General features: G+C 42.2%; 1 protein-coding gene across 2 annotated transcripts; it reads left to right on the forward strand.

The window, feature by feature from the left end:
- The first annotated feature begins 4,564 nt into the window (after nt 1-4,564).
- LOC127571644 (BTB/POZ domain-containing protein KCTD18-like) lies at nt 4,565-23,809 on the forward strand. Of its 2 annotated transcripts, none has more exons than XM_052018232.1 (7): nt 4,565-4,682; nt 5,310-5,505; nt 9,874-10,085; nt 11,861-12,054; nt 13,020-13,114; nt 19,612-19,714; nt 20,931-23,809. In XM_052018232.1, the coding sequence occupies exons 2-7, from the start codon at nt 5,349-5,351 to the stop codon at nt 21,496-21,498; spliced, it is 1,329 nt and encodes a 442-aa protein (XP_051874192.1). In that variant the 5' UTR covers nt 4,565-4,682; nt 5,310-5,348; the 3' UTR covers nt 21,499-23,809. The 2 variants fall into 2 exon arrangements, with proteins under 2 accessions (XP_051874192.1, XP_051874184.1); XM_052018224.1 differs by lacking the exon at nt 4,565-4,682 and adding an exon at nt 4,799-4,925 and having other exon boundaries at nt 20,931-23,800.
- The last annotated feature ends 1,454 nt before the right edge of the window (nt 23,810-25,263 follow it).

A 25,263-nucleotide genomic window follows, 5' to 3' on the forward strand; every position in this document is an offset into this window, starting at 1 on the left:
CTAGCAGTGCAGCACTCCCTCAGTACTGCCCTGGTGTCTCAACTCAGATAATGCACTCCACCCTCCAGAGCAGGAGTTTTAAGAGGTTATAGTGCCATCAAATCTATCACAGACAAAATATCTCTGCTTCCATTGGCAAAGCAACATTTCCTGAGCTTGCAAACAAAACAAAACACCTTTATTTTTTATTTATTTATTTATACTTATGTTTAGTGTATTTCAATGTTAAAGACCACAGTTCTTTTGTACTATGAAATATTTTGCTTGATTCCTCTTTTGGATTTGAAGGTGAAAGCCTCCAGTGTATGGTGCATGTACTATTGGATAGAGAGAGAAACATGAATACTTTCTCCAATGGTACACCATAGACAAAAGAACAAACATAAGTAGGTAGGATGGAAGTCATATACCAATTGGGAGCAACAGCCAGGAAGTCACGTATGATGTGGGTCCAGTGCCACAAGTGGCCAAGTTTGTACCTATCTCACAAAAAATGTTGCTCAATATATATACCAGTGACAGCACTACAAACCATCACCACCAATCTCTACAGTGACATTCAAACAACCCATACCATTGGATCATTCACAGGCACAACTCATAGCTCTTCAGTCACATGGGGTATCACATACATTGGGCAGGCACAGTCGTGTAGCGGTTAGCGTAACGCTTTACAGCGTCAGTGACCAGGGTTCAATTCCGGCCACTGTCTGTAAGGAGTTTGTACGTTCTCCCCGTGTGTCTGCGTGGGTTTCCTCTGGGTGCTCCGGTTTCCTCCCACATTCCAAAGACGTACAGGTTAGGAAGTTGTGGGCGTGCTATGTTGGTGCCGGAAGCGTGGCGACATTTGCAGGCTGCCCCCAGAACACTACGCAAAAGATTCATTTCACTGTGTGTTTCGACGTACATGTGACTAATAAAGATATCTTATCTTATCTTATAAACATATATAAACAACCTCCACAGCCCTACACACGGATTTGCATCAAGAAAGTAGAGGCACAACCAGGACTTGTCTGGGTTCATATGATCACCCTTTTTGAGGAGAGTCCTGGTCATGATTGGGAGGATAGTGCAAGTGTGGTAGCCAAAGGCAGAGCTTGGGCATCCAGCTGAGCTTAAAGGCTAGTCCAATTTTCTTACCTTTGCAAAGCTCTTGCTGCTCCCTAATCCTCCAAATTTATCCCCACTCACAAAATCTACACAGTCTCAACATATATCCTCCTACAATAGCAGGAAGCACTGCATCCTAACCCTTCCTGCTTTATTATTCCAGGTTCCAGGAGAAGCATCCATCTCAACTACTCTGGAAGAACTGGAATAAGAGGAGGATGATCACCACTATGTTAATGGGCACCAGCTCAGGGGCTTGCACTGTGTGTAATCTGGAGGCAAGTACAGAGCACAGATCTTTGTCATGACATGCACCGGTCATCAAATGGACAGGATTGCACCAGAGCCACTTTGCCAGGATGGGGTTGCATCTAATTCTACTGTGAAGAAATTAGGCAATGACCTTGAGCTTCATATTTGACAAACCAAATTCTTGGCACAGCAGACACTTGGCTGAAAGACTGTGGATCATTGCAAGGTGAATAGAGGAGTCTGCTTTTACCCGTGGCTTGACACAGAACACACATGCTCCCAAGTGTGGAGAGCCCAGACATTTCCATGCAGCCTCTGGTAGAGCCAAACCTCCTGCAGCATCTGATGGCCGAGGTCGCGGCTTCCACTGCAATCATGTTGGCTTCCGGGCAACATCAGCTGGCTTCTGTGTATTTATTCATGTTTCATGAGACTTGTATTTATTGCCCATCCCAAGTTGCCCCTTGAGAAGGTTGTGGTCAACTGAGTGGTTCAGACTGCTTAGACCCATGTTGGAATGGGGCTGTCTGGAGCTAAGCATTCATAGTTCACAGTCTTCTGGGGGTGTTTTTGAAGGACCCCTAAACTGGTGTCTTTAGGATCTCAGTTAATGAATCCACCAACAATGCTCTGCCATTGGGAATACATTTTGTAGAAGCATGAGTGTAGGCAAGAGTACTTATACACTAACCACTAAGAGTCAGCACAAAGTGAATAGATTAATATTTGTAAATGCTGTTGGTTGTATCTTGGTAGGGAGGTTTAATGTTAATTGGCAGTGGTGAAACAGATTATATTTTTATTGTCTTCATATGGGGATGGGCCTGAAAACATTGAGTGAAAATGGTGAAATTCTTGATGGATTCTCAGTCATAATAATAATGAAGCACCCAGCAGCAATGATCCAAAATCTAATCATGTGCCCACCATTATTGTACCTTGGATAACATGATGACAGACTGTGCTGACAAGTATGAAACTCATGTCATACATGGATAGACCTGTGCCTACCAGTGATAAAAACAGAAAATGCTGGAGACACTCTGCAGGTCAGGCAGCATTTGTGGAAAGAGAAACAGTGTTAACATTTCAGATTGAAGACCCTGAACCAGAACTGGGAAAGACTGAAAGCAAACCCTATCAGAGATATTCCCTTCATCCTATCCATCCTTCCGCATGCACTCTGCAACTTAAAATAGGGATGCAATTGTCATTAGAATATTAGTAGGCATCCACCTCAGGTGCAGGCTGCCTACCAGGAACCTTCTGGTGCTCTGTCTTGTGGTCTTGCTCCTCTATCTCCTGCTCAACCTCTATCATCAGCCTTCATCAGAACATTAGAAATAGAAGTAGAAGTAGGCCTTTCGGTCCCGGATACCTGTTCCACTATCCCATGAATTATGGCTGATCTTTTGCCTCAGCTCCACTTTCCTGTACTAATCCGATATCTCAGGCTATTGTAGGAGGCACAACACCTGGTCATTTACCTCATCCCTATCTCATTTTAAGTTGCAGCGTGAATGCGGAGGGATGGATAGGATGAAGGGAATATCTCTCATAGGGTTTGCTTTCAGTCTTTCTCAGTTCTGGTTCGGGGTCTTCAATCTGAAATGTTAACCCTGTTTCTCTTTCCACAAATGCTGCCTGACCTGCAGAGTGTTTCCAGCATTTTCTGTTTTTATTACTGGTAGGCACAAGTCTATCCATGTATGACATGAGTTTCATACTTGTCAGCACAGTCTGTCATCATGTTATCCAAGGTACAATAATGGTGGGCACATGATTGTCACTCTGTCTTATTGGGGTTCAGAACTGATGGACACAGGACTCTCACTGTGTAGAGTACTGCCTGGCATCGCCTGTCACCTTGTAACACTGGAGTGCATTATTGGTGGGCAAAAGTCTTACACTGTCTTACACTTGGATACAATACTGATGCGCACAAGTCTGTTGCCAGGTAACACGGGGAAGCAGTACTGGCCAACAAAGATCTGGGGCTGTGAATGACAGGGAGACAGATCTGCTAGACTCTCATGGTGTAACACTGGGGTACAGTACTGATGGGCAGAGCTCTGTCATTGTATAATACTGGGGGGTACATCACAGCATAGGTCTCTCACAGTATAACAATGGTGTAGAGTATTCACTGGCACAGGTGTGTCAATGTGTATCATGGGGGCACAGTACTTGCAGACAGAAGTCTCTCAGTATAAAACCCTGGGAAAAATTACTGGTTGGCACAGATCTATTACCATGTTATACAGGGGAACGGTGTTTGCGTGGACAGGATATTCCTTGTCACTTAGTTCTTGCGTAGTTTTGTCAATGGCTTGAACAAGAATATATTTCCCTTGAGTAAATGGTTTGGATTGTAAGTCTGGCAAATAAAGTTTTGCAGGACTTCTCTATTTTTTCCGAACTGGACTTTAAATGTGCAAAGGTGCAGCCCTGGGCTGGTCTCCAGCTGAATGACTCTGGGACACGTCCACAGATACAGTGGCCAAGGTTGTGTGGTCAGCAGCCCTGCCCCTGGAGGTGAGGATCCAGTGACGGGGAGGGGCTGCAGTACTGCGGTCGATGGATGGGGGGAGGGAGGAGGGGAGGAGTGGGGGAGGGGGGGGGGGGGGGAGGGGGGGAGGGAGGAGGGGGGGGGGGGAGGGGGAGGGAGGGAGGGGGGGATGGGGGGAGGGGGAGGGGGGAGGGGAGGGAGGGGGGGGGGGGGGGAGGGAGGAGGGGGGGGAGGGGGAGGGAGGAGGGGTGGGAGGGGGAGGGAGGGGGGAAGGGGAGGGAGGGGGGAAGGGGAGGGAGGGGGGGAAGGGGGGGAGGGGGAGGGAGGGGGGAAGGGGGAGGGAGAGGAGGGGGGAGGGAGGGAGAGGAGGGGGGAGGTGGCCTGTGCAGGGAGGGAGGAAGGATGAGGGGGAGGTGGCCTGTGCAGGGAGGGAGGAAGGAAGGATGACGGGGAGGTGGCCTGTGCAGGGAGGGAGGGTGGGTGAGGGGGAGGTGGCCTGTGCAGGGAGGGAGGGTGGGTGAGGGGGAGGTGGCCTGTGCAGGCAGGGAGGGTGGGTGAGGGGGAGGTGGCCTGTGCAGGGAGGGAGGGTGGGTGAGGGGGAGGTGGCCTGTGCAGGGAGGGAGGGTGGGTGAGGGGGAGGTGGTCTGTGCAGGGAGGGAGGGGGAGGGAGGGAGGGAGTGAGGGTGAAGTCGTCTGTATGAGCAGGCAGGGAGGGATGGATGGGGAGGTGGTCTGTACAGCGAGGATCTCTGGCAAACTTCACTGTCGTTCCTCAGCAGGACTGCTGGAAGGGAGGGAGGATCTGGCTGTGAGGAGCCCTCACACAGTGGGGTGGGGGGCAGCTGGAGCCCCAAGGAGGGTGTGGGGTTTCCCTTGGTGAGGGAAGGTGGGGGGAGGGCTGAGAGGTCCCTTGGTGACAGGGGTGGGCAGCCCGAGCCCTCGGTGAGGTGAAGGGAGGGGGTGGCCCAAACCTTGGTCCTAATCAACACAGAGCTAGCAAAAAGAAACCTTCAAAGCTGCTGATCCAGCCCCCACCCACCTGAACTCTGCAGTAAATTCAAAGCTGTCCCGGGTTTTGTGTTGCCTTTCTGAAATGTTTGTGGGGTCTATTTGTTTGAGAGGTCTGTAAGCACTGAACTGTGTTGATGTACAGGCTGGGAAGTAAATGAGGACAAATTATTCCTGCAAGATGGGTCACTTGTGCATTAATAAAGCAGTTTGCTCTTATTGTAGAAACTTACAAGGGTGTTTCAGAAAGACATAATCAAACTAACTTGAACACTGCCAACTCTAAATCAATTTTTGTTAGAATTTTGTCATTACTAGAAATACATCCTGGCTACTAACCAATCTTAAGGCAGCATTTTAAATCCTGAGTAGTATTTGAATTTTATTGCTGACAACAAACTTTTTCTTGTATCTTTCTTTGCTACAGTTAGAATTTCAATGATGGAGTGATCAATTGTTGCACATCATGGAGGCTTGTGAGGGACAAGCTATTTCCGAGATTCTCCGATTGAATGTGGGAGGTTGTTTCTTTACAGCCAGACGAAACTCCCTCTGTCGTTTTAAAGACTCAATGCTTAGTGCTATGTTTAGTGGACGATTTCCTTTGAAACTAGATGAATCAGGTAACAAGGGTTATTATTGTCAATCATAACAATTCATATGTCATGCTGTCTTATACTGTAGCTGTCTTATTTACAAGCAAAATCCATTTCTTTGGGGAGAATTAGAGAGAATGCATTAATGCAAATGGACTTTTATTGAAATATTATGGACAAATACTAAATGATGTGCAGGGACACTTGCTGATATAATAATTGAATAAGCCATGATATTATACTGTTTCCACTAGCAGTATGAGCAATTGATTATTTGAAAGCACGTTTACTTTGTTTTGTTTTACTACCGTAAGTTTCAATTGCTTTAGTTGCACAATTACATGAGACAGCTTTTGCCTACCATCCAAAATACTTTAGGTTGCCTTTGAGGACATCGGTATATAGGATTCTGCTTGAAGCATATATCTCCTTGTTTTTATTGTGTAGTTCAAACCATATGCTGGTTGGTCTTAAAACTTTCAAGGATTGTTTGTGAGTATTCTTGATACAGTTGGATAATAAGATAGGCAAGTAAGTTGCCCTGTGCTGTACCTTCCACCTCCGTGGATTGTCACCTTGTCGTGGTGGAGAAGTTTGTGTGGTCCTGAGATCCCGAGAGCGATGCCATCTGGAGCTATGCTCCTGATAGGGTCACCCATGGCGGTGAGGTCCCTGACAAAGAAAATCCAACCAAGACCTCAATGGTGGAACAGGCGGACGAAGTTACTTTGAACTCAATGGCTGTGAAGGCGGATGAAGGCTGCAACAAATCCATCAGCTCCAATCATCGTGGTTTCCATGCCATTGGAATCAGTTGGTTGATTTGTGAAGTATCATATGCTTTTTGTAGTGCAACATCAAGTACACGTTAAACAAATACACTCACAAGCGTCTTCGCTCTGTACCACGGAAAGAAGACCATCATCCGCGACCTCGAGGGATAGCCACGACGACCTTCCACTATGCTGAAGGCTGGCGTAAGAATCAGTACAGGTGAGCATTACCTAGAGACTTTGTGTGAAAAGTAGCTGTCATCTATTTCCAATGGGGTGAATGGCCTCCACTCTGTGATGTGAACTTCTGATTCTTTGGCAAGACTGTTATGGAAGTGACTGGCTGAACCTCTGCACCTCCAGCTGATGGCACAAGTGTACTGTGCAGCAAGCCATATACTCTAATTGCAGAATGAAGTTGGAAATTTTGGGATCTGTGTACCTCCCTGTGGATTCAGGCTTGCAGAACTTCGGTCTGTGGTTGATGTTTGGCCATTGGTCAGCTTAGGTGTATTGTGACTTGATAGACTGCCATTTCAGCTGAACAAATTCCAGCTGTACCAATTAAAATACTAAGGAATCTGTCACTGTTGACCTATCTAACCTCTCTCTGGACGTGGCTAAGTGAGTAGCTCCCTGATGGAGGATCACATGGTGGAAACATCTTGTATCTGTGGGTATTTCAGTTGGCTGGATTGGAGATTTGTGAAAATGGAAGTGGGTTGCTGTTAACAGAGTCATGGCCGACCAACAACGTCGATGAAGGAGGAAGTTGTTGGAACTGAAAAGCAAATTAATGCTTTTTGGAGTTAAGTGAAAGATTTACAATTGGATTGAAATAATGAACGTTTTATTTTCTTAATGGCAGCACTGAAATAAATAGCTTTGATTTCATTGCATCTGTTTTTGGTGTTTGTAAATTTTCCAACAATTCTTCAGTCATTCTGTGACCTGAAACGTTAACTGTTTCTCTTTCCACAGATGCTGCCTAACCTGAGTATTTCCAGCATTTTTGATTTGATAACATCTGTATCTAATCTGCAAGCTTGTTGCTCTTCCTGGAGATATGTCTTTCCCTTTGGTCTAATTCAGTGGCTGGACCGCCTTTCCTTTTTTTTCTGCCTCGGGATGTAAAATTTTTTCTAAGCTATGCATTAATTATTTAAATATGCTTGTTTACTATCTTTTCTTTATAATGTAATTTCCCAATCACCATAGCCAACTGTGCTTGCTTGTAGTTGGTTTGGTTAAGATTTAAGACTGTGGTTTCAGATTGAACTAAATCACTCTCATTCCTTATATAAAATACTATCATATTAGGATCACTCTTCTCTAAAGCCCCATTAATACAAGATTATTAACTAATCTACTGCACAACAACAGGTCTAAAATAGTCTGTTCCTTTTTGGTTCTCCACATACTGATCAAGAATACCATATCTTATCTGCTTCATAAACAGTTTCTGCCAATGTTTTCTGCCCCTGAGTATTTCTTAATTCTATCCATATTGATTCTATTTCATGCTTTCCTGATTTAATATGCTTTCCCTGCTCTATCTTTTATTATCAGGATGACTACTTTCCTCTTTTTCCACTGTGCCTATCCTTTCTAGAAGTATCCTGGAACATTTAATTCCCACCCTTGTTTACTTTGCAGCCAATTCCCCGCAGTGGCTGTTAGATTGCACTCATTTGTTTCTAATTGAGCATTAATTTATTAACGTTCTTATAAATGTGTACATTCAGGTAGGGTTGTGAGGAGGATGTAGAGAGGCTTCAGAGGGATAGAGACAGGCAAAGTGAATGAGCGAGGCCACGGCAAATGGAATATAACATGGAAAAAGTCATCCATTTTGTTAGAAAAACTAGAAAAGTGGAGTATTATTAAAAGTTGAGAAATTTGAAACTTGCTAGTGTGTAGAGAGACCTGCATGCCCTTGTATATGAATTACTGAAAATTAACATTCAGATAGAACCTGCAATTAGATATGCAAACAGTATGTTGGCCTTCATTGCAAAAGAATTTGAACTACAAGAGTCAAGATGTCTTGATGCACTCATGTAGGGCCCTGGCGAGACCATTCCTGAAATATTGTGTGTAGGTCTGGTCTCCCTACCGAAAGAAGAATATATTTACAATAGACAGTGCAACAAAAGTTCTTCAGATTGATTTGTAGAAAGGGGCAATTTTTTTATGAGCAGAGATTAAGTAGATTGGGGCTATAAAATCTGGAGTTTAGGATGAAAGGAGGTCTGCTTGAAACATGGAAATTCCTCTGGGTTTGATGGGTAGATGCAGGAATGATATTCCCTTGGCTGATATGTGTAGAACCAGGCATTACAGTCTCAAAATAAGGGGGTGGCCATTCAGTACTGTGATAGGAAGAAATTTCTTCACCCAGAGTGGAGTGGATCTTTGGAATTCTCTCTCCATGAGGGCTTTGAGTGTATTCATTGCAGAAAATGACAAAATTTTGGATATTAGTGAATCAAAAAATGTGGGATTGGTGCCACTAGGGGTAAAAGTCCAGCCATTATTTTATTGAATGATGGAGCAGGCTCAGAGCCTGAATGGTTACATTCTGCTTCTCTTTTGTGTTGTCAAATTCTGGCTGTCAAATAAGCTATCTGACAATTTAGTGACAGTGGTGTGTATATAATGTTGAGTATTGTCAGTATATTCATGGAATTTGAAGTTGTCTTTTTGGATGATGTCGTTCAAGTGCAGAATTTTAATGACAAATGGTGGGAAGGGATCCTTGGGGATCTCAGAAGTCATGGCAGAGGAGCAGTTCGCAATTGCAGGTGATTATTTGGATGTAAAAAAAAGTATAATATTTCCTGCTCAGACTAACATTGTTTTATTGACGTAGCTCTGTCATGGATTTCCTAAGAACTGAGCCATTAAAATAAACTCCATGCAAGACAATATTCTTATCAAAAAAAAGTTATTTTATTTTTGTTTTATCACTGCAAAATATTAGCAAATTGTCGGCACTTAAACTTTTGTTTAGAAAAATTAGACCAGTGTGCCTTTGTAAATGCTTGCCATCCCTTTTTAGAGTTTTTTCCATTCCTTCATTGTGAGCTGGAGTTTTCTTTGCAGTTATAGTGCATTTTAAGTGGACAGATGGAGATGAGATAGATGCTCCCAGATTTTCCTTCAGGCACCTTGCTTCATGAAGGTATTACTGTGGGACAGTAGCAGACACGGTAGTGTAGCGGTTAGTGTAACACTTTACAGCGCCAGTGACCCGGGTTCAATTCCGGCCTCTGTAAGGAGTTTGTAAGTTCTCCCTGTGTCTGCATGGGTTTCCTCCCACGTTCCAAAGTCCTCCCACATTCCAAAGATGTACGGATTAGGAAGTTGTGGGCATGCTATGTTGGCGCTGGAAGCACGGTGACACTTGGGGCTGCCGCCAGAACACTCTGTGCAAAAGATGCATTTCACTGTGTGTTTCGATGTACGTGTGACTAATAAATCTTATTAGCTGCTAATAGGTTGGAGTTGGCATGAGACTTACTGGTTAGAAAATAAACTGTTTGAGGTATCAACCAAACTCTTTAAATTTTAAATTTGCAGTGCTGAAGTTTAGAGTCTAATATACAGTCTTTTAATGTAGGGGCTTGTCTTATTGAACGGGATGGAAAACTCTTCAAGTATCTCTTGGATTATCTGCATGGAGAACTTTGCATTCCTGAAGAAGCAAGAATTCGTGTCGCACTGCAAGAAGAGGCAGATTACTTTGGCATTCCCTATCCCTACAGTTTGACAGACTATTTATCCAGTGAAATGGAGAGACATTGCTCAAAATCGAATATTGAAATCAAAAAGGTTAGTAATACTCAGAGTTACAGAACTGAGGGTTTTACCCAATAATCTGAAATAAGTGCAGTAATTTTATTTGAAGGTATGCTGTTTTTGTTCAATTAGATAAATCTAATTAAATTGGGAAGTAAACAATAGGACCAGGCCATGCAAATTTACAATTGCTCAATAAAGCTTTTGATTTATTTTGGAAAGTCTTGCCAAGTCAGCATTCAACTACTTTTGGGTAATTTTTATTAAATAATAATGTTGTAGAATTGTTATATGTTATCAAGGTTGGAATATACAAGTTAACAATGTCAGCCCACACAAACTTTGTCCCTCCACACCTTTACATTTTAGACCTTCCTCCACAGCTCTGCCAGTTTTACCAGCTTCTGTCTTGGCTCAGTGATAGTTCTCTTACCCTCTGAGTCAAGAGGATGTGGCTTCACATTCCCATTTAGGTGCATATTATAGGTTAATATTTCAGAGCCACATTGAGGCTCTGAAACTGTAAAAAGTGCTGCCTTTGGGTAAAATTATAGTCTCATCTGAACTCTTGGATGGACGTAAGGTCCCTTGGAGAATGTTATTTTAGTGATACTTTCTTTCACTTCTATTTTCCAAAACTGCAATCTGGTTCTCTTGTGTACATTATGATTTATTCAATTTGCATCCAGAACTAAACTGAATTCACTATTAACACATGCATCAGTAGGTTTAGCTCTCCCTTATTCACAATCACCTGCTCGTTACAGGAGGGCTGTCATTATAAAACATTATCATACTGTTACTATAATGCTCTGCATTGTACTTACTTTAAATATTATTGTAACACTTCACAAACAGATGGCACCACTATAAACATAATCTAAAACCATTGTGCATGTAATTATGTAGTTCTGTATCCCTGTCTTTTTAAGTCTGTTTTTACTTTATTGTAAAGTAGACGCTACCCAGAAAAAAGCAGTAATTCCTCACCTACAGCTTGTGGACTTCACTAAAAATAAAGTTAACAACTGAAAGTGGCACAATTCCTAAGGCATTTGTCTCCTACGTCATATTGTGATTCAAAGAAATATCAATAAAATTCAGGCTCGTGGAAATGGAGAACTTTAACTTTGCCCATCTTGCATCTAAGTTATTGTAAAAGTTTGTGATTTGCTTCGTCAGGAAGGGAATACAGAGGTAGAGCTTCCTGAAGGGACCTATTCCTGTATGGTCCTTTGAGCCTATGCAGTATGTGGAGAACTTCAGCTCTCTATAAATTATCCCCAGAATTACTTGTGTTTATGTTTCCTGTGATTTTTGGTGCTGATTTGTGTTTGTGATTCACATAAATGAATTTCAGCACAATCTTTAATTGCATCTCAGACAGGGCAATTACATGCATGTTACTGCAGCCCAGCCAGGGCAATTACAGGCACACTCTGGCTGCAGTTTCCTGGCTGTGTCCAGTGCGAAAATTCTACCCATCTTTTTACAAAACTCAGTCACCATCTATGTAATTGTTGTGTTATCAGAAGGCACAGTTCAAACAAAATGGCAGCATCTCTTAATTCTACTTTTTCCAGCGGTGCTGTTGCTGATTCCAACAAAGTACCCTCAGAAACCCACGATGACTGAAATTTCCTAAATGTTAGTTTTTCACGAGTGAAATTTCTTTGTGGACCAAGAAAATTACCAGTTGCCTAATTTTAAAAATGTGTGACGTATAAATGTACAAGAGGATCAGATGTGAAACAGTTACTTAAGATTTTTAAATTTAAATATGCTTTTGTTTGTTGTTATTAATACAGGCACTGACAGACATATGTGACTCCTATGGTTTAATCTGTACAAACCCCATGGTGTGGATCTTGCACTATCTCAATACTTGCGGTGCCAGCTGTGAAAGCAAGATCCTGGGTGTATTTGCATCAAAGACCGAGGGGATTGCAGCCATTGAAAAACAGCTGGGAGGCAGAATAAGAAGCAAAAGTATCTTTAAGAGGTAAAAGTGATTGATCTGGCAATCAATTTACACTGTGAAGTGTTTACTTTGCATAAAAGAGGTCAGGATTGTTAAACTGTTAGATTTACTCAAAAATCAGATGAATTCTGCCTCCTTAATTGCTTTTCAAAGACCTCCAGTGGATTAACTGCCAGAGGTTGTCTGTGAACTATTAGACACCTAAATTTGACTTGTCAAACTGAATTTGAATTACATTATTAATATATAACACAATTGCCAATTTCTTAAATAGTACTCTGAGTAGACAATTTAGTGTATATGTTTAACTGGCAGAGTTAACATTTAAGTTTACAATACCAGTCCACTGGTAATGTTACAGTAGCCTGGTGTCACTGATTATAAAGGGTTATAAAACTCATTGTCCAACATAGTTTTACAATCTATTTCCTTCTTTCTCTCCTTTCTACACACCTCCTCGCTCCTACCTCTGATCTTCCTCCGAACCTCTCTCAGCTGTAGCAACTCCCCGCCACTGCCCTGACACCCCCTTGCTTGGCTGCTCCCTATCCCCCTTGCCCTCCCCTACACCCCACCTCTCTTACACATACTGATTCCTGTTGCCCACCTCCTTTGCCAGTTGCCCACTTGTCAGCCTAGATCCCACTCACTTTGCCTCTCAGTTCTGCCCCTCAGGGCACCTCTTTCCCTTTCCCGCGGATGGCCACCCTCCCCTGGGCCAGTTGACTGCTTTTCGTCCCCACCGTCCATGGGCATCTACACCCCACTCCTACTGCCCACTGCTCTGGCTCCACTTCCTTCCCTCGTCCACTGATGCTTCCACCACATATGCCTCACTTTCATGCCAGCCTATAAGAGCATGGGGTATTAATTAGTGTAAACATTTAGACACGTTATCACATTATTATGTTTCATCTATTACAATTGTCCTGCAGTTGAGGTTGAATGTCCAGGTATCCCGCTGCTTCATATTTCTGTGTTTGCAGGGAAGCTGGAAACAACCTACAATACATATGGAGCTACTACTCAGCTGGTGAGCTGAAGAAAATGATGGATGCTTTTGACTCTTGGGAGGGACGAGGTACTTATCCTTCATGTCAACATACAAACATTAAAAACTTTGGAGGTGAGCTGTAAAGCTCAGATGTATCTAAGCCATGCTTTGGATTATCACCAATTTCACCGCCAGTTTCATCTGTAGATGTGTTTCTGGCTCTCTTGTTTCCCATGAAGGATGGTTATTACTGTGGTAAACCATCAGAAGTCTTGGGAAAGAGACAATTTTTCATAGACAATCCCTGAGGGAAATGAATCTTATTCATCAACTGCCAGTCAAATTCCAGATCATTTTGCGGCAGAGTAGGATTAAACCGTAAAGCTTAGAATTGCAAAAAGTGACGATACAAGTACAACCACTGCTTCGATCATTTCTCTTTATTGCAGTCTCATAGCTAGATGGGTAGGATTTTAAATATCAATTGCACGTCGTCTTCTGAATGTCTGATTTCAGAGTATTCTATTTGTGGGATTAAATGGAGACGTAGCTAACAGACTGTGTCAGTAAATTCTTCTTCTCCTCAGGCAGCATCAGTGATGACTTCCTTCTGCTCCAGTTCTGTGGGTTCTGAGATGGCTCATAAGTCCAGTGTGGAATCTGCAGGCTCTGCAGCTGCTGGGGCTGGAGGTTCATGATATGTAGGTGGGTATATAGGAAGAAGTGGTGCTGGACTTCCATGTGCTCTGAACAAAGGATCTGAGGTACTCAATGCCATCCTGGATGCTCTCTTCATTTTGAGTGTTTTTGGGTGAGGGATTCCCACAAGATGATGAGGATGTTACTTTTGGAAGCCTCCTTGATAAAATGTATCCTTGATCCTCTGGTAAACTGTTGGAGTGGAGCATCTGTTTCGGGAGTTTGGTGTCAGACATGCGATGTGGACTGCCCATTAAAGCTGGCTGAGTGCAGTTAGAGCTTCAAAGATGGGGTATTGTCTTGGAGAGGATGCTGACCTTGGTTTACTCATCCTGCCAGTAGGTTTGGTGGATTTTGCAGTTTCGGTGCTGGTGATACTTCTCCAGTGCTTTGTAGTGCCTGCTGTAGGTTGTCCTTTTATCAGAAGCATAGAGGGGAGCAGAGAACACTAATGCCCAATAGACCCTGAGTTTCATGCTGGTTTTGAGGTCTTAATCTTTGAACATTCTTCTCAGATGACACAAGCTGTGCTGGCACTCTGAAGATAATGGTGCCTCCTGAGAGGTGACTCTATGGAAAGTGGTCCTCATTTTCCAGCATCTGATCATCATTGACATTTATTCCTGGGTTGATGTTTGGGAATGGGGGCAAGTTGGTAAAGGATTTTTGTAAGTATTTAATGCAAGGCCCATTGTCTTGGTGCTTCATTGGATGCATCAACAGCAACTTGGAATGTAAGCATTGACTGTGTGCACACACGAGCATCATCCAGGTGCTGCAGCTCAATGACTGAGATTGAAGTGACCTTTTTTCTGGAGTGAAGCTGATATAGGTTGAATCATTTCCAATTCCTCATGTAGATTAGTTCAAGTCCAGTGGGAAGCTTTTTAGAGGTGAGGTGCAACATTGTGATGAGAAGGACAAAGAAGAGAGTTGGAGTAATGCTGTGGCCTTGCCTGACTCCAGTCTGCACTCACATTCCATCACATCGCAGATGCAAAAACAAGCGAATTTTTGAGTCCGAATCTAAAAATGATTCTCATAGTCCCACATGTTTGACAGAGTCTGATATTTTTGTAAGGAAAAGGAAAAACCACATACAGTGATTGATGCTACTCCCTGCATTTCTCTTGGAGTTATCACGCAGTGAAGATCACATTCATTGTACCTGCAAATGAGCACAAACCACACTGTGACTCAGACAGCAGTTATTCAGCCACAGGGAGGTGGCACCTGAGGAGGTCTTTGATAACAAGTAGACTCCCCTGTAGTTACCACAGTCTGTCTCCATTCTTGAAGTTGGGCAGGATTATATTGTATCTGAGGTTCTCAGGCATGCACTCCTTTTCCCAGGTGTGAGAGATGAGGCTGTGAATTTGAACTTTTAGAATTTAAGTAGGGATACAGTGTGCTCCAGAGGTCTTGCCATTTTGTAGTTGACGTGTCCTTTTTAACTTGTCAGTGTGGGGAGGCAACAAGACTGATGGGTAGTATGTTGTGAGATAGTGCCAAGGATATTCACATGAAGTAGTCTCTTTAAAAAGTTCTGTGAAGAGTTCCTTCCTCTCTAACTTCAATAACTCTCCTCCATTTTTGGCTATCGGCAGGCAGGGCTCTTGGATGTTTGAGCAGTAGATGGTCTTGACAACGCTGAAGAATCTAGACATGACATTGTTATCTGTCCTTCCCACCACCATCTGTCATCTAAGTCACAGTATTTTTTATAGTACCTCAGATTTCAGGTGCTGTTTTCTTCCCATTGAGTTGTGATGAGGCTTCCAATCTGAGAATAACTTGCGTTTATAGTTAATTAAAATCCCAGATCTCCTGGCTTTTCTTATTACGGTGGATTTAAGGATGGTCCAGACACTGGGCATTCTGCAACTTCTATTACTTGATTGCCACGTTGTCCCTGAGGCATAGTCTGAGAAAACTTTGACTCCTTCAACTTTGATATTTTTGTGGCACTGTTTCTTTTGTCATCATTGTTTTGGGAGCAGGCTGATGGGCATAACAGGGCAGATTAGTGATGGTCAGTCCGATTGGTATCTGTTACAGCACAGTTGACAATCTGGCCAGTGCCATTGTTTGAATTGAGGGGTGTTGCCATGAGGTCTTGTGTTTGTCTTTCTGATAAAACAAGGCGTTGATAATGGCCGAACCATGTCCCGAGCATTTTGTCAAGTGGAGGACTCATTAAGAATTTGCTTTCCTTACTCCTCCTTCATCAACACATCTTCCAAGAGCTTTGTGTCTCTTCCAACTTGGCACTGAAGTCATCTGGGAGGATCTAGAATGACCATTTAGACTTTCACAAAGTCAAAACAGAAGTCCTTCTTGGCCTCACTGTATTTTCCAGATATTTGATGATGATCGTGGAGTGCTGGCTCCATACTAGAGTGATCTGGAGGAGCGTGAAATGATCGTTTATCCCACAGAGTAGCTACTGAGATGCTTGACCAGCTCATTCCTGATGGAAAAGCTCACCCAATGAAAACTGAGTTTCTCTTCCAGAAGAAAATGCATCTACTGCCTTATCCTTTGAGCCGGTCACTTCTAGTCACAAAGGGAAGCATTGCAAATACCGGAACATCTGAGTTCCTGGGCTATAACAGAGCGACATTCAAGTCTGTCACTTCTGGGATTGTCCTGACCTTCCAGGTTCTGAACTTCATATCGAGGAGTGGAAAAGCTCTGGGAATGGTTTCTTTGAAATAGAGCGGTTTCTTTGAAATAGTGGTTTCATACCTGCTACCAGACAGGCTTCATTGAGCGACTCCTTGGTCCAGGGAAAGGGGTTCAAGTTGATTCGACACCAGATTTAGCTGCAAGGACATTAATGCATAAACGTATGCATGTGTGCACATGTACATGCACTCACACTCGCGCACACGCACTCACTCACCCGCTGCCTCTTCATCCCCTTCTCCTTGATCCTTCCCACTCCTGAATCACCCTTCATCCCCTTATTTGAACACCCCCCAATCCAGGATGTTTCTCCCACTCCCACTCAGTTTCTCAACCACCCTTGCTCCTGCCAACTTCCTTGCGGTCTACAACTCGAACCACTCCTTTTGTCCCTTCTCCAAGCAGCCCTATCTCTCTCTTGTCTCTGTTTTTTGCCCCAAACCCCCAATCCATCCCTTGATCTCATCTTCTTTAACCTCAAAACAAACTTCAATAAAAGTTTGCTTTCCACTCAATGTGGTTGTTGAAACATTTATTGTTTTCAGTTGACTCCTCGATGCTGCCCAAGTAGGTTGAAACCTTGTGAAATGTTTCATTTCTACCTGAAGAGGCCAAATGACATCTCTCCTGGTCCTGGTTACCATGGTTTTGGAGGCCAGGAATCTGTCAGGAATCATTACCCACCTCTTTGGGTTCCTCTGCTTGTTTTGCAAAGGCTATAGCCGCAATGGCACCTGATACGTTCCGATGCTGGCAGCGTGTGATCTCCGATTAGACTATAGGAGGGATGTCGGATCCTGGTACATCTTTCACCAGTTGATAGGGCTGGATTTATTTTCACTCGGTAAGTTTAGCCCTAATAAGAATTAAAAGACTAACAAAGAGTGCAGGATTTTCATTGTGTTTTATTGCTTTCAAGTAATTTGAAAGATGTGCTAAAGCCATGACTATTTCAGTCTCTTCTCTTTTGTGAACATCACCCAATTGCTTAAGGTGCTGAAGAAAAGATGTACTAATTATTTCCTGCTCTCCCCTCAAGTATATTGAGCAACTCTGCAGAAAATCCATGTAATCTTAGATCTGTGAAATTCTATCGCATATTCCAGCATTCTACATTTCTATCCGAATCTCCCTTTCACTTCCTGCAACCTCAGTTTTAACCAGATGTTCGTCCTGAATTGATGAAGTAACATTCATTGCATTCAAAAGTTTATTTTATGCAGAATAATTCCATCATTCTGTGTCAGAAATTCAAGCCTTTGATAAACTTCAAAATAAATAAGCTTGTGGAAAAAATACCCACATCACTCACCAGCACATTATGATATGGTTATTATGTTTACTGTTTTCTGAAAAATAGAGTTGCAGTCAGTGAACAATTGATTCCACAAGACATGTCACACAAAACATTAGCTTTTTCATTGTGATACCAGAGACAAGTCTGAATTGAAAGATGGGATATTGCAGCTGACAGAAAGAACTGTCCTGTTTAAGCAAGAAGGATGTGGTGCCAGGTACACGCATTGATCACCATGTAGATAAAATGGCATTTCTCCTGATAGCAGTTGCATCATTGTATCTCTCACTTTCAAACCACAATACTACTCCTGAAAAATGACAGTAAGTTTTCTGTGGATGGCTTACAGATTCTACATTTGCACAAAGGGGTGATTTTTAGAAATATTGATCCAGATCATCCATGTATGTACCTGAACTAAGTGTATGGAATGAAAAATAATCTTTTAATACTATGTAAAATCTTGTTTCCAGAGATTTTTTTCCTTCAGGGAAATAGAATTATAATTAGATGGTAAATTTGTTTATTATTGTCACTTGTATCGAGGGTACAGTGAAAAATTTGTCTTGCATACTGTTCATACAGAAATTCATTAAACAGTGCATTGAGGTAGTACAAGGTAAAACAATAACAGAGTGCAGAATAAATAGTTGCAGAGAAGGTGCAGTGCAGGTAGACAATAATGTGTAAGGTAGATTGTGAAGTCAAGACGCAATCTTATCGTACCAGGGAACTGTTCAGTAATCTTATAGAAGGATAGATGCTGTCTTTGAGCCTCGTGGTATGTGCTTTCAGGCTTTTGTATCTTCTACCCAAATGGAGGGGGGAGGGGAGAGGATGTCTGGGGTGGGTGGGGTTTTTGATTATACTGGCTGCTTTACCAAGGCAGTGAGAAGTGTAGACAGAGTCCATGGAGGGGAGGCTGGTTTCTCTGATGTGCTGAGCTGTGTCCACAACTCCCTGTAGTTTCTTGCAGTCAGCAGCAGAGCAATTGCCATACCAAGCCACGATGCATCCAGGTAGGATGCTTTCTTTGGTGCATCGAGAAAAATTGGTGAGGGTCAAAAGCGACATGCCAAATTTCTTTAGCCTCCTGAGGAAGTAGAGGCACTGGTGAGCTTTCTTGGCTGTGGCATCTATGTGGTTCGACCAAGACAGGCTATTGGTGATGTTCACTCTTGGGAACTTGAAGCTCTCAACTCTCTCGACCTCAGCACTGTTGATGTAAACAGGAGCATGTGCACCGCCCCTCTTCCTGAAGTCAATGACCAGCTCTTGTTTTGCTGACATTGAAGGAAAAGTTGCTGTCATGACATCATGTCGCTAGACTCTCTTATCTCCTCCCTGTACTTCGACTCATCGTTATTTGAGATACAGCCTACTACAGTGGTATCATCTGCAAACCTGTAGGTGGAGGTAGAACAGAATCTGGCCATGCTGTCATGAGTGTATAGGGAGTAGAGTAGGGGGCTGAGGACATAACCTTGTGGGGCACCAGTGCTGAGAATAATCGTGGCAGAAGTGTTGCTGCCTATCCTTACTGATTGCGATCGGTTGATCAGGAAATCAAGATCCAGTTGCAAAGGGAGATGTTGAGTCCCAGATCTAGGAGTTTGGAGATGAGTTTACTTGGAATTATAGTACTGAATGTGGAGCTGTCAAAGATGGCATTGTGGTAAGAAGCAGTTTGCAGCTATGTCATCGGATTTAATCATTTCCATAATATAATTTGCATAAGTACTTATATTTTTATTCAATTTTTATAATTTTGGATCTAGCGTGAACAAAATAGACAAGATTGTCTGTATCATCTTCATTCCTTGAGCATAATTGTGACTTGCTCTTCTGTCTATATCTCTTACGGCATATAGTTATGGTGTCTTTCTTGTATTACCTACAGGTGTCAGTTACTGGCGAGTTCCTCAGGAGTTGATAGAATGTTGGACTCTTGAAGGCCGACCGTTGCAAGGCACCAAAGAGATGGTGGCACCAATTCAGAAACGGTGGGTGTATGTTCCATATGTATTTTGTCACAAAAATGTGTTTCTCATTTTGTGCAGAATAGAACCAACGGTGTGGGTGTTGAAGATCCCAGAGCTATCTTTTGTATTTGCTACTTTATATACTACCTCTGTTGCTGCAAAACTCTGATTCTGAAATGATAGAACTGTTACAAGTAGCTATTCTGTACAAGGGATTACTGATGCATATAGGAGGATTCTGCTGAGAAGGAAAGTTTGAGAGCCACTACTATAAAAAGACTGTTAGAGTGATTTTAAATTTAATCATTACAATACAATTATCCATGAGATTGAGGTCCCTGTTAGGGAAAAAGTGCCATCTTATAAATTGCTATTTTATGCCTTTGTTATACTCCAAATACACTAAAAATAAATCTTAAATATTTCCTTTCCCCTTTGCTAGTTTTTCGCCATTTGGCCAGTTTTCAACCTTTATCGATACTGCTTCTGAGTGGGATGCTTAAAGCATGTCAGCAACCCAACTGTTTTTCCCTCCCTCCTATCCTCATTGATTTATTCCAATAACTTGGGAAATAATTTCACAACTACCTATAAAGGAATTTATGGGCACAGCTTAGAATATTGCCAATTCTCACATCATGACATCTGTGCCATCCTGGAGGCTGTAATTCTCTGTAAGAAAATGATTAGTTTCTGATTCCATAGCACAAAATCACAGCAGAAAAAGGGTATACCTTTTTGTTCAGCATGGAAGTTTGCTGCACTTCACTGTGTGTATCATCAGAATGAGGAGATTCCCCATTTGTAACCTTCAGTACAATTAATTCACGAAAGATTAGTATTTGCATTGGAGACACAAGAGACTGCAGATGCTAGAAACTGGAGCAACAAACAATCTGCTAGACGAACTCAGTGTTGAGAAGTAGAGTTTTGACCCGAAATGTTGACATTTTCCTCCCTTCCTCACAGCCACCCTCCTCTACCACCACCACCAACCCCCCCCCCCCCCCCCCCCCCAACAGATGCTGCTAAACCCACCGAGTTCCTTTATTAGATTGTTTTGGATTGTTTGTTGCATTAGTATTTAGAAGTTAGATTTTGAGGTATTTTGAAAGAAACAAAAAGCATATCAATAGATGAATTTTTATGAAGTTATTAGTACCAATAAATCAGATTTACTAATGTTTTTTGTTTTGTTTAACCTGTACATTAAATGCAAATTTTATGCATCTTCCAGACACTCGGTTGATGCCAATGAAACAGAGATGGAAACGCCCAAAAAATACCACAAACCTGTGGAGTTTTCTGGCCCATCCACCAGCACCCAGATTAAAGTGAAGAATTCTGGATTAGTCAAACTATCAACTCCAGCTGCAACTCCAAAGACTGCATTGAACTCAGTTCATCTCAGAACCACAGCTGTAAAGAGAGCTAGTACAGGGGAGCTTGTAAACCACAGGACAGCATCTTCCAATGACAGGGGGTCATCTGGATCAGGTGCCCAAAAACCTGTCAAATTCCAAAATGCTGGAAGTGCCATAGATTCTGGTTGCACAGCAGCAGTCAAGATGCCAGAGAAGAAGTTAATGGTGAATAGAGTCATCAAATTGAAAAGAAAACCACCATCTGCAACAGTTGTAACGCCAGCAGATCCTTCCAAGAGAAAAAGTGATGTGAATATAGATATTTTAGATCCCAAACCTAGTGTTTCAGAAAACCTTCAGACATCCAGTTCAGTGAGCTCAATGGCTGACTGTCTAGAGGACATATGTGAAAGTGGTAGGAAAAAGGATGAGAATGGTTAGATAGCTGAGGTTTGCAAGGGAGGGGAGAGGACAGAACCATTATGCAGTTTGTTAAGACTCTGTATTTGAAACTTGTTGATGATTAGCATAATTTCCAAAGAAATGTCATTGCTAGGTCAGGAATTCATAAGAGTCACTTGGGTAAAAGTGGAAAATTTGTCATTTGAGTGGTAGTTCAACAGATTTACCAGTCCGCAACACAGACCAAAGAGAATATGGATTTGATATCTGATCAGTGCATCATTGCTGCCTCCTGTTTGGATGATGTTATAGGTGCTGTGGAATGCTTTTAGTGAATGGATGGGAAATTTGTCAAGCCTTTCAGCCTAAATGATTATCATTAACCCTCCTGGAACTGTGTGCATGTGTGTGTGCGGACACAAAGACTAGACGTGTTTATAATTTCTCCACCTCCTGCATCTGTAATGAAGTGACCTACAACTTCTCACTATTTGTACTAAATAATGGACAAGATCCAGGTACTGTAGAACAATTGTGGTCTGTGGAATAAAGAGCTGCAAGTGAGAAGAAACTAGTAAAATAGTTTTCAAATGACTATTAATTATACCCCAACTCATTCAGCCTTGTATGTCTCAACTACATCTGAATGCAAATAAGGTATTTTAACACACACCTTCTAAAATATTCCACTTTTAATTGGGTTGAGTGCTGCTTGATAAGATCTAATGGGGCATATCTTAAAGTTAACAGTCTTGAGGCATGTAACAGTGTCTTTGCATTGATAGGTTCTGCTCTTGAACATTTAAAGGTTTAGTCACAAAACCCTTGTACTTTTCCAGAAAAGAAATATATTTGCACTTTGTACCACCTCTCTGCATTCAACGCAGGTCAGAAAAGTCAATTCCCTTTTGGGTCGAGACCATCTGAACTGATGAAGGGTGTTGACCGGAAATGTCAACTGCATTTTCCTCCATAGTTGCTGCCTGACCCACTAAGTTCCTTCAGTTTTTGTGTGTTGCTCCAGATTCCGACATCTGCAGTCTCTTGTGCCTTGAAGTCAATGACCTTGACTGACAGATTAGAACCTTGCTGTAGACCATGCAGCTGAATTCAGCCCACCTAGCTACAGCAACATAAGTGGATTCTAGTGTAAGGTGAAAGAATGCGGCTTATTGCAGCATCCATGCAATGGAAAAAACAATTAAATTATCCTCTGAGAACAGTAGTAATAATGGACATGCCATTACTATACCGCAAAATAGGGGAGAATTTGATTGACAAATTGCACCTTCTGTAAACACTACCTGTCCTGGAAGTATTTTGCCATTATTAATACAATATTGTACATTATGTTTGTGCACCTATGTGTGAAAGAGACGGCTAACATGTTAGACAAACAAATTATGGAGCATGAGATTTTAAGTTTAATCGTTTGGTAAATTTTAAGGGCTAAGGAAGTGGAGTTTTTATTTGATATCGCTTGCCAAACCCTTCAAACCCCTACTGGTGAGTAGTCAGTCTTAGCCATGTCACATGTTATGATGCAAAATGAAACTCGGTCTTTCTTTTCATTCCAGACTTTATCAGACTGACTGGGGTTGCTGTAAACTCAACGTAGGTGGTCTGCCTGTTTTCCATTTTGGGGAAAGTTATGTTATTAAGAGAGAGGTTTTAGAAGGGCCCTTTCTTTATTGTGACAATAAATTAAGATAGCTTAAAACAAAGTTATGCTTTTATCAGGTGTGGAAAGGTAGCTATATTACCTGGTCACGTAGCAAAGACATATTTTGTTCAGTTTTTCTCTTTTCTGTTTGGCTTGTGGAGTTTCATGTTCTCGCTCAAGTCTGGTGTACAGTTTGATTTGATGTGTGTTTGGTTAGCCTGTCAAGAAATCCAATCAGTTTTCTGTTTTTAGGATGATTTAGTTGGTTAGTTTTATGGAAAAAATCTCATTTTCTGACACAGGTCAGTGATAACATTAACAGTTTATTTTGGGATCAAGGCCCAATGTTTAGGGGTTATACCTGGAACAGAAATTTTGTATGATTAGGACAATGAGCTGTCGGTGCTCAGAAGCTGGCATTTTCAGTGCTTTCGGGCACAATGCAACAACTTGAGTGGAGAGCAGTATTCAATGCACCATTTAGAAGTTCAAGGGTTGTTGCACTGTTGCAAATCACTTAACCCATTTATATCAAGAATGCGTGAGAAATGAATTGATATAACAGAGATGTGCTTTAATGTAAAACTTTTATTGGCTACAGTTTTATATTTAAAATTTGTATGCTCCATATTGTACAGGTGAACTGTTTGTTTTACTATAAAATAAAATATGATTGTGCTTGTTCTTATAGTTTTCCTACTTCTGTATATTTCAATTCCAGTTATCAGTATTTCATAAGTTTTCTGTTTAATGGCATTGATAAGCCTTGGATAAAATAATACCCACTTAAGAAAAGACACTTTGTTGTATGATTCTTTGATGCTATTATTTCATCCAAATCTTAATAACCAATTGCTGCAGTTAATTAAACAGAAACATCGGTTTTGGAAGCTAAACCCAGTTGTGCACATTGATTCAGAATAAAAAATCATATGCAAAGGTGCCATTTGAAATTAGATTTTAAAGCAGCAGCTTAATAAAGCTATTGTCAATAAATAAACTTGCTAACTCCCATGAATGAGAGAGCACACTTTGCACTAAGAAGAGTGACTAAATGCTTAACACACGACAAAGACAATTGAATGTCAGCAATGTGTTTGTGGAGGGCATTACTAGTGACTTCATCGTTGTAAGAAAGGCAGAGGTTGTTGAAGAAGATGGGTAAGCATCAGGAATCATATGAAAGAGTACATGAGATCTTGACACTCCATCAGCCAGATGGACTGCAGTGATCTACTTTGATCCTATATGTTCCTTGACGATCCATTTTAATTCTCACCAGAAATTCATGCCAACAAGTTGCCTGCGTACATCTAAATCCCCAGGCATAAGTGTCTTCCTGTGTTGGTTGCTCTCACACTGTCGTTCAGGAGAATCACTTTCAACCAGCAGTTATCATCAAGATAAAAAAAGAAAATGTTGGAAATACTCAGCAGGTTAGGCTACATCTGTGGGAAGAGGGACGGTTAACATTTCAAGTCGAAGACCCTTGATCAGAATTGGGAAGGGGAGATAAGCTCATCAAGCTGCAGGGAGAGGTGTCTCTGATAGGGCAAAACCAGGGTGACCATTGAGATAAGCTGTAAACAAGGTTATCTGGTCAATGAGTAAGTTGGAGTGGGTAAAGAGTGAGAGTGAAAACAAAAGAACATACATAGACAAAAGAATGTAGGAGTTGTGAAATGCAGAGCAGGAAGATGTGTCCATTTACTCTACCCTGCAGTGTTAAAGCACTCTTGGTCTCCACTCCAAACACTCATACCTACATCCTACCCCCCCACCACCGCCCCCCACCCCCCGTAGTTCATGAAAGACATCCGCCTGGAATGTGAGCTGCTGTGCCCCCTGTGGTTCTCTTGCAGCAATGAATCACTCACAGCATTGTGTGGCGAGGCTACCTGTGAGGACAGGTGTTGGGTAGTTCAGGGTGAGTGGTGTGGCTGCACCCTGGCCTTCATGGTGAGTGCAGACCATTGCTGGGGGCTGGCAAAGGCAGCTCCCTGTGTTGACAGACTACTTAGATCCAGTAACCTCTCTCTCCACCACCTGTTGTATGCTGTTGTCAGCCTCTCTCTGTGTTTACAGGCTGTTTCACCTAGAATGTGAGAAGGGAATGTGGTGAGAGCAGGATTGCAGGAATC

This window comes from Pristis pectinata, chromosome 1 (genome assembly GCF_009764475.1).
Source record: "Pristis pectinata isolate sPriPec2 chromosome 1, sPriPec2.1.pri, whole genome shotgun sequence".
In the NCBI taxonomy this organism is placed as follows: Eukaryota; Metazoa; Chordata; class Chondrichthyes; order Rhinopristiformes; family Pristidae; genus Pristis; species Pristis pectinata.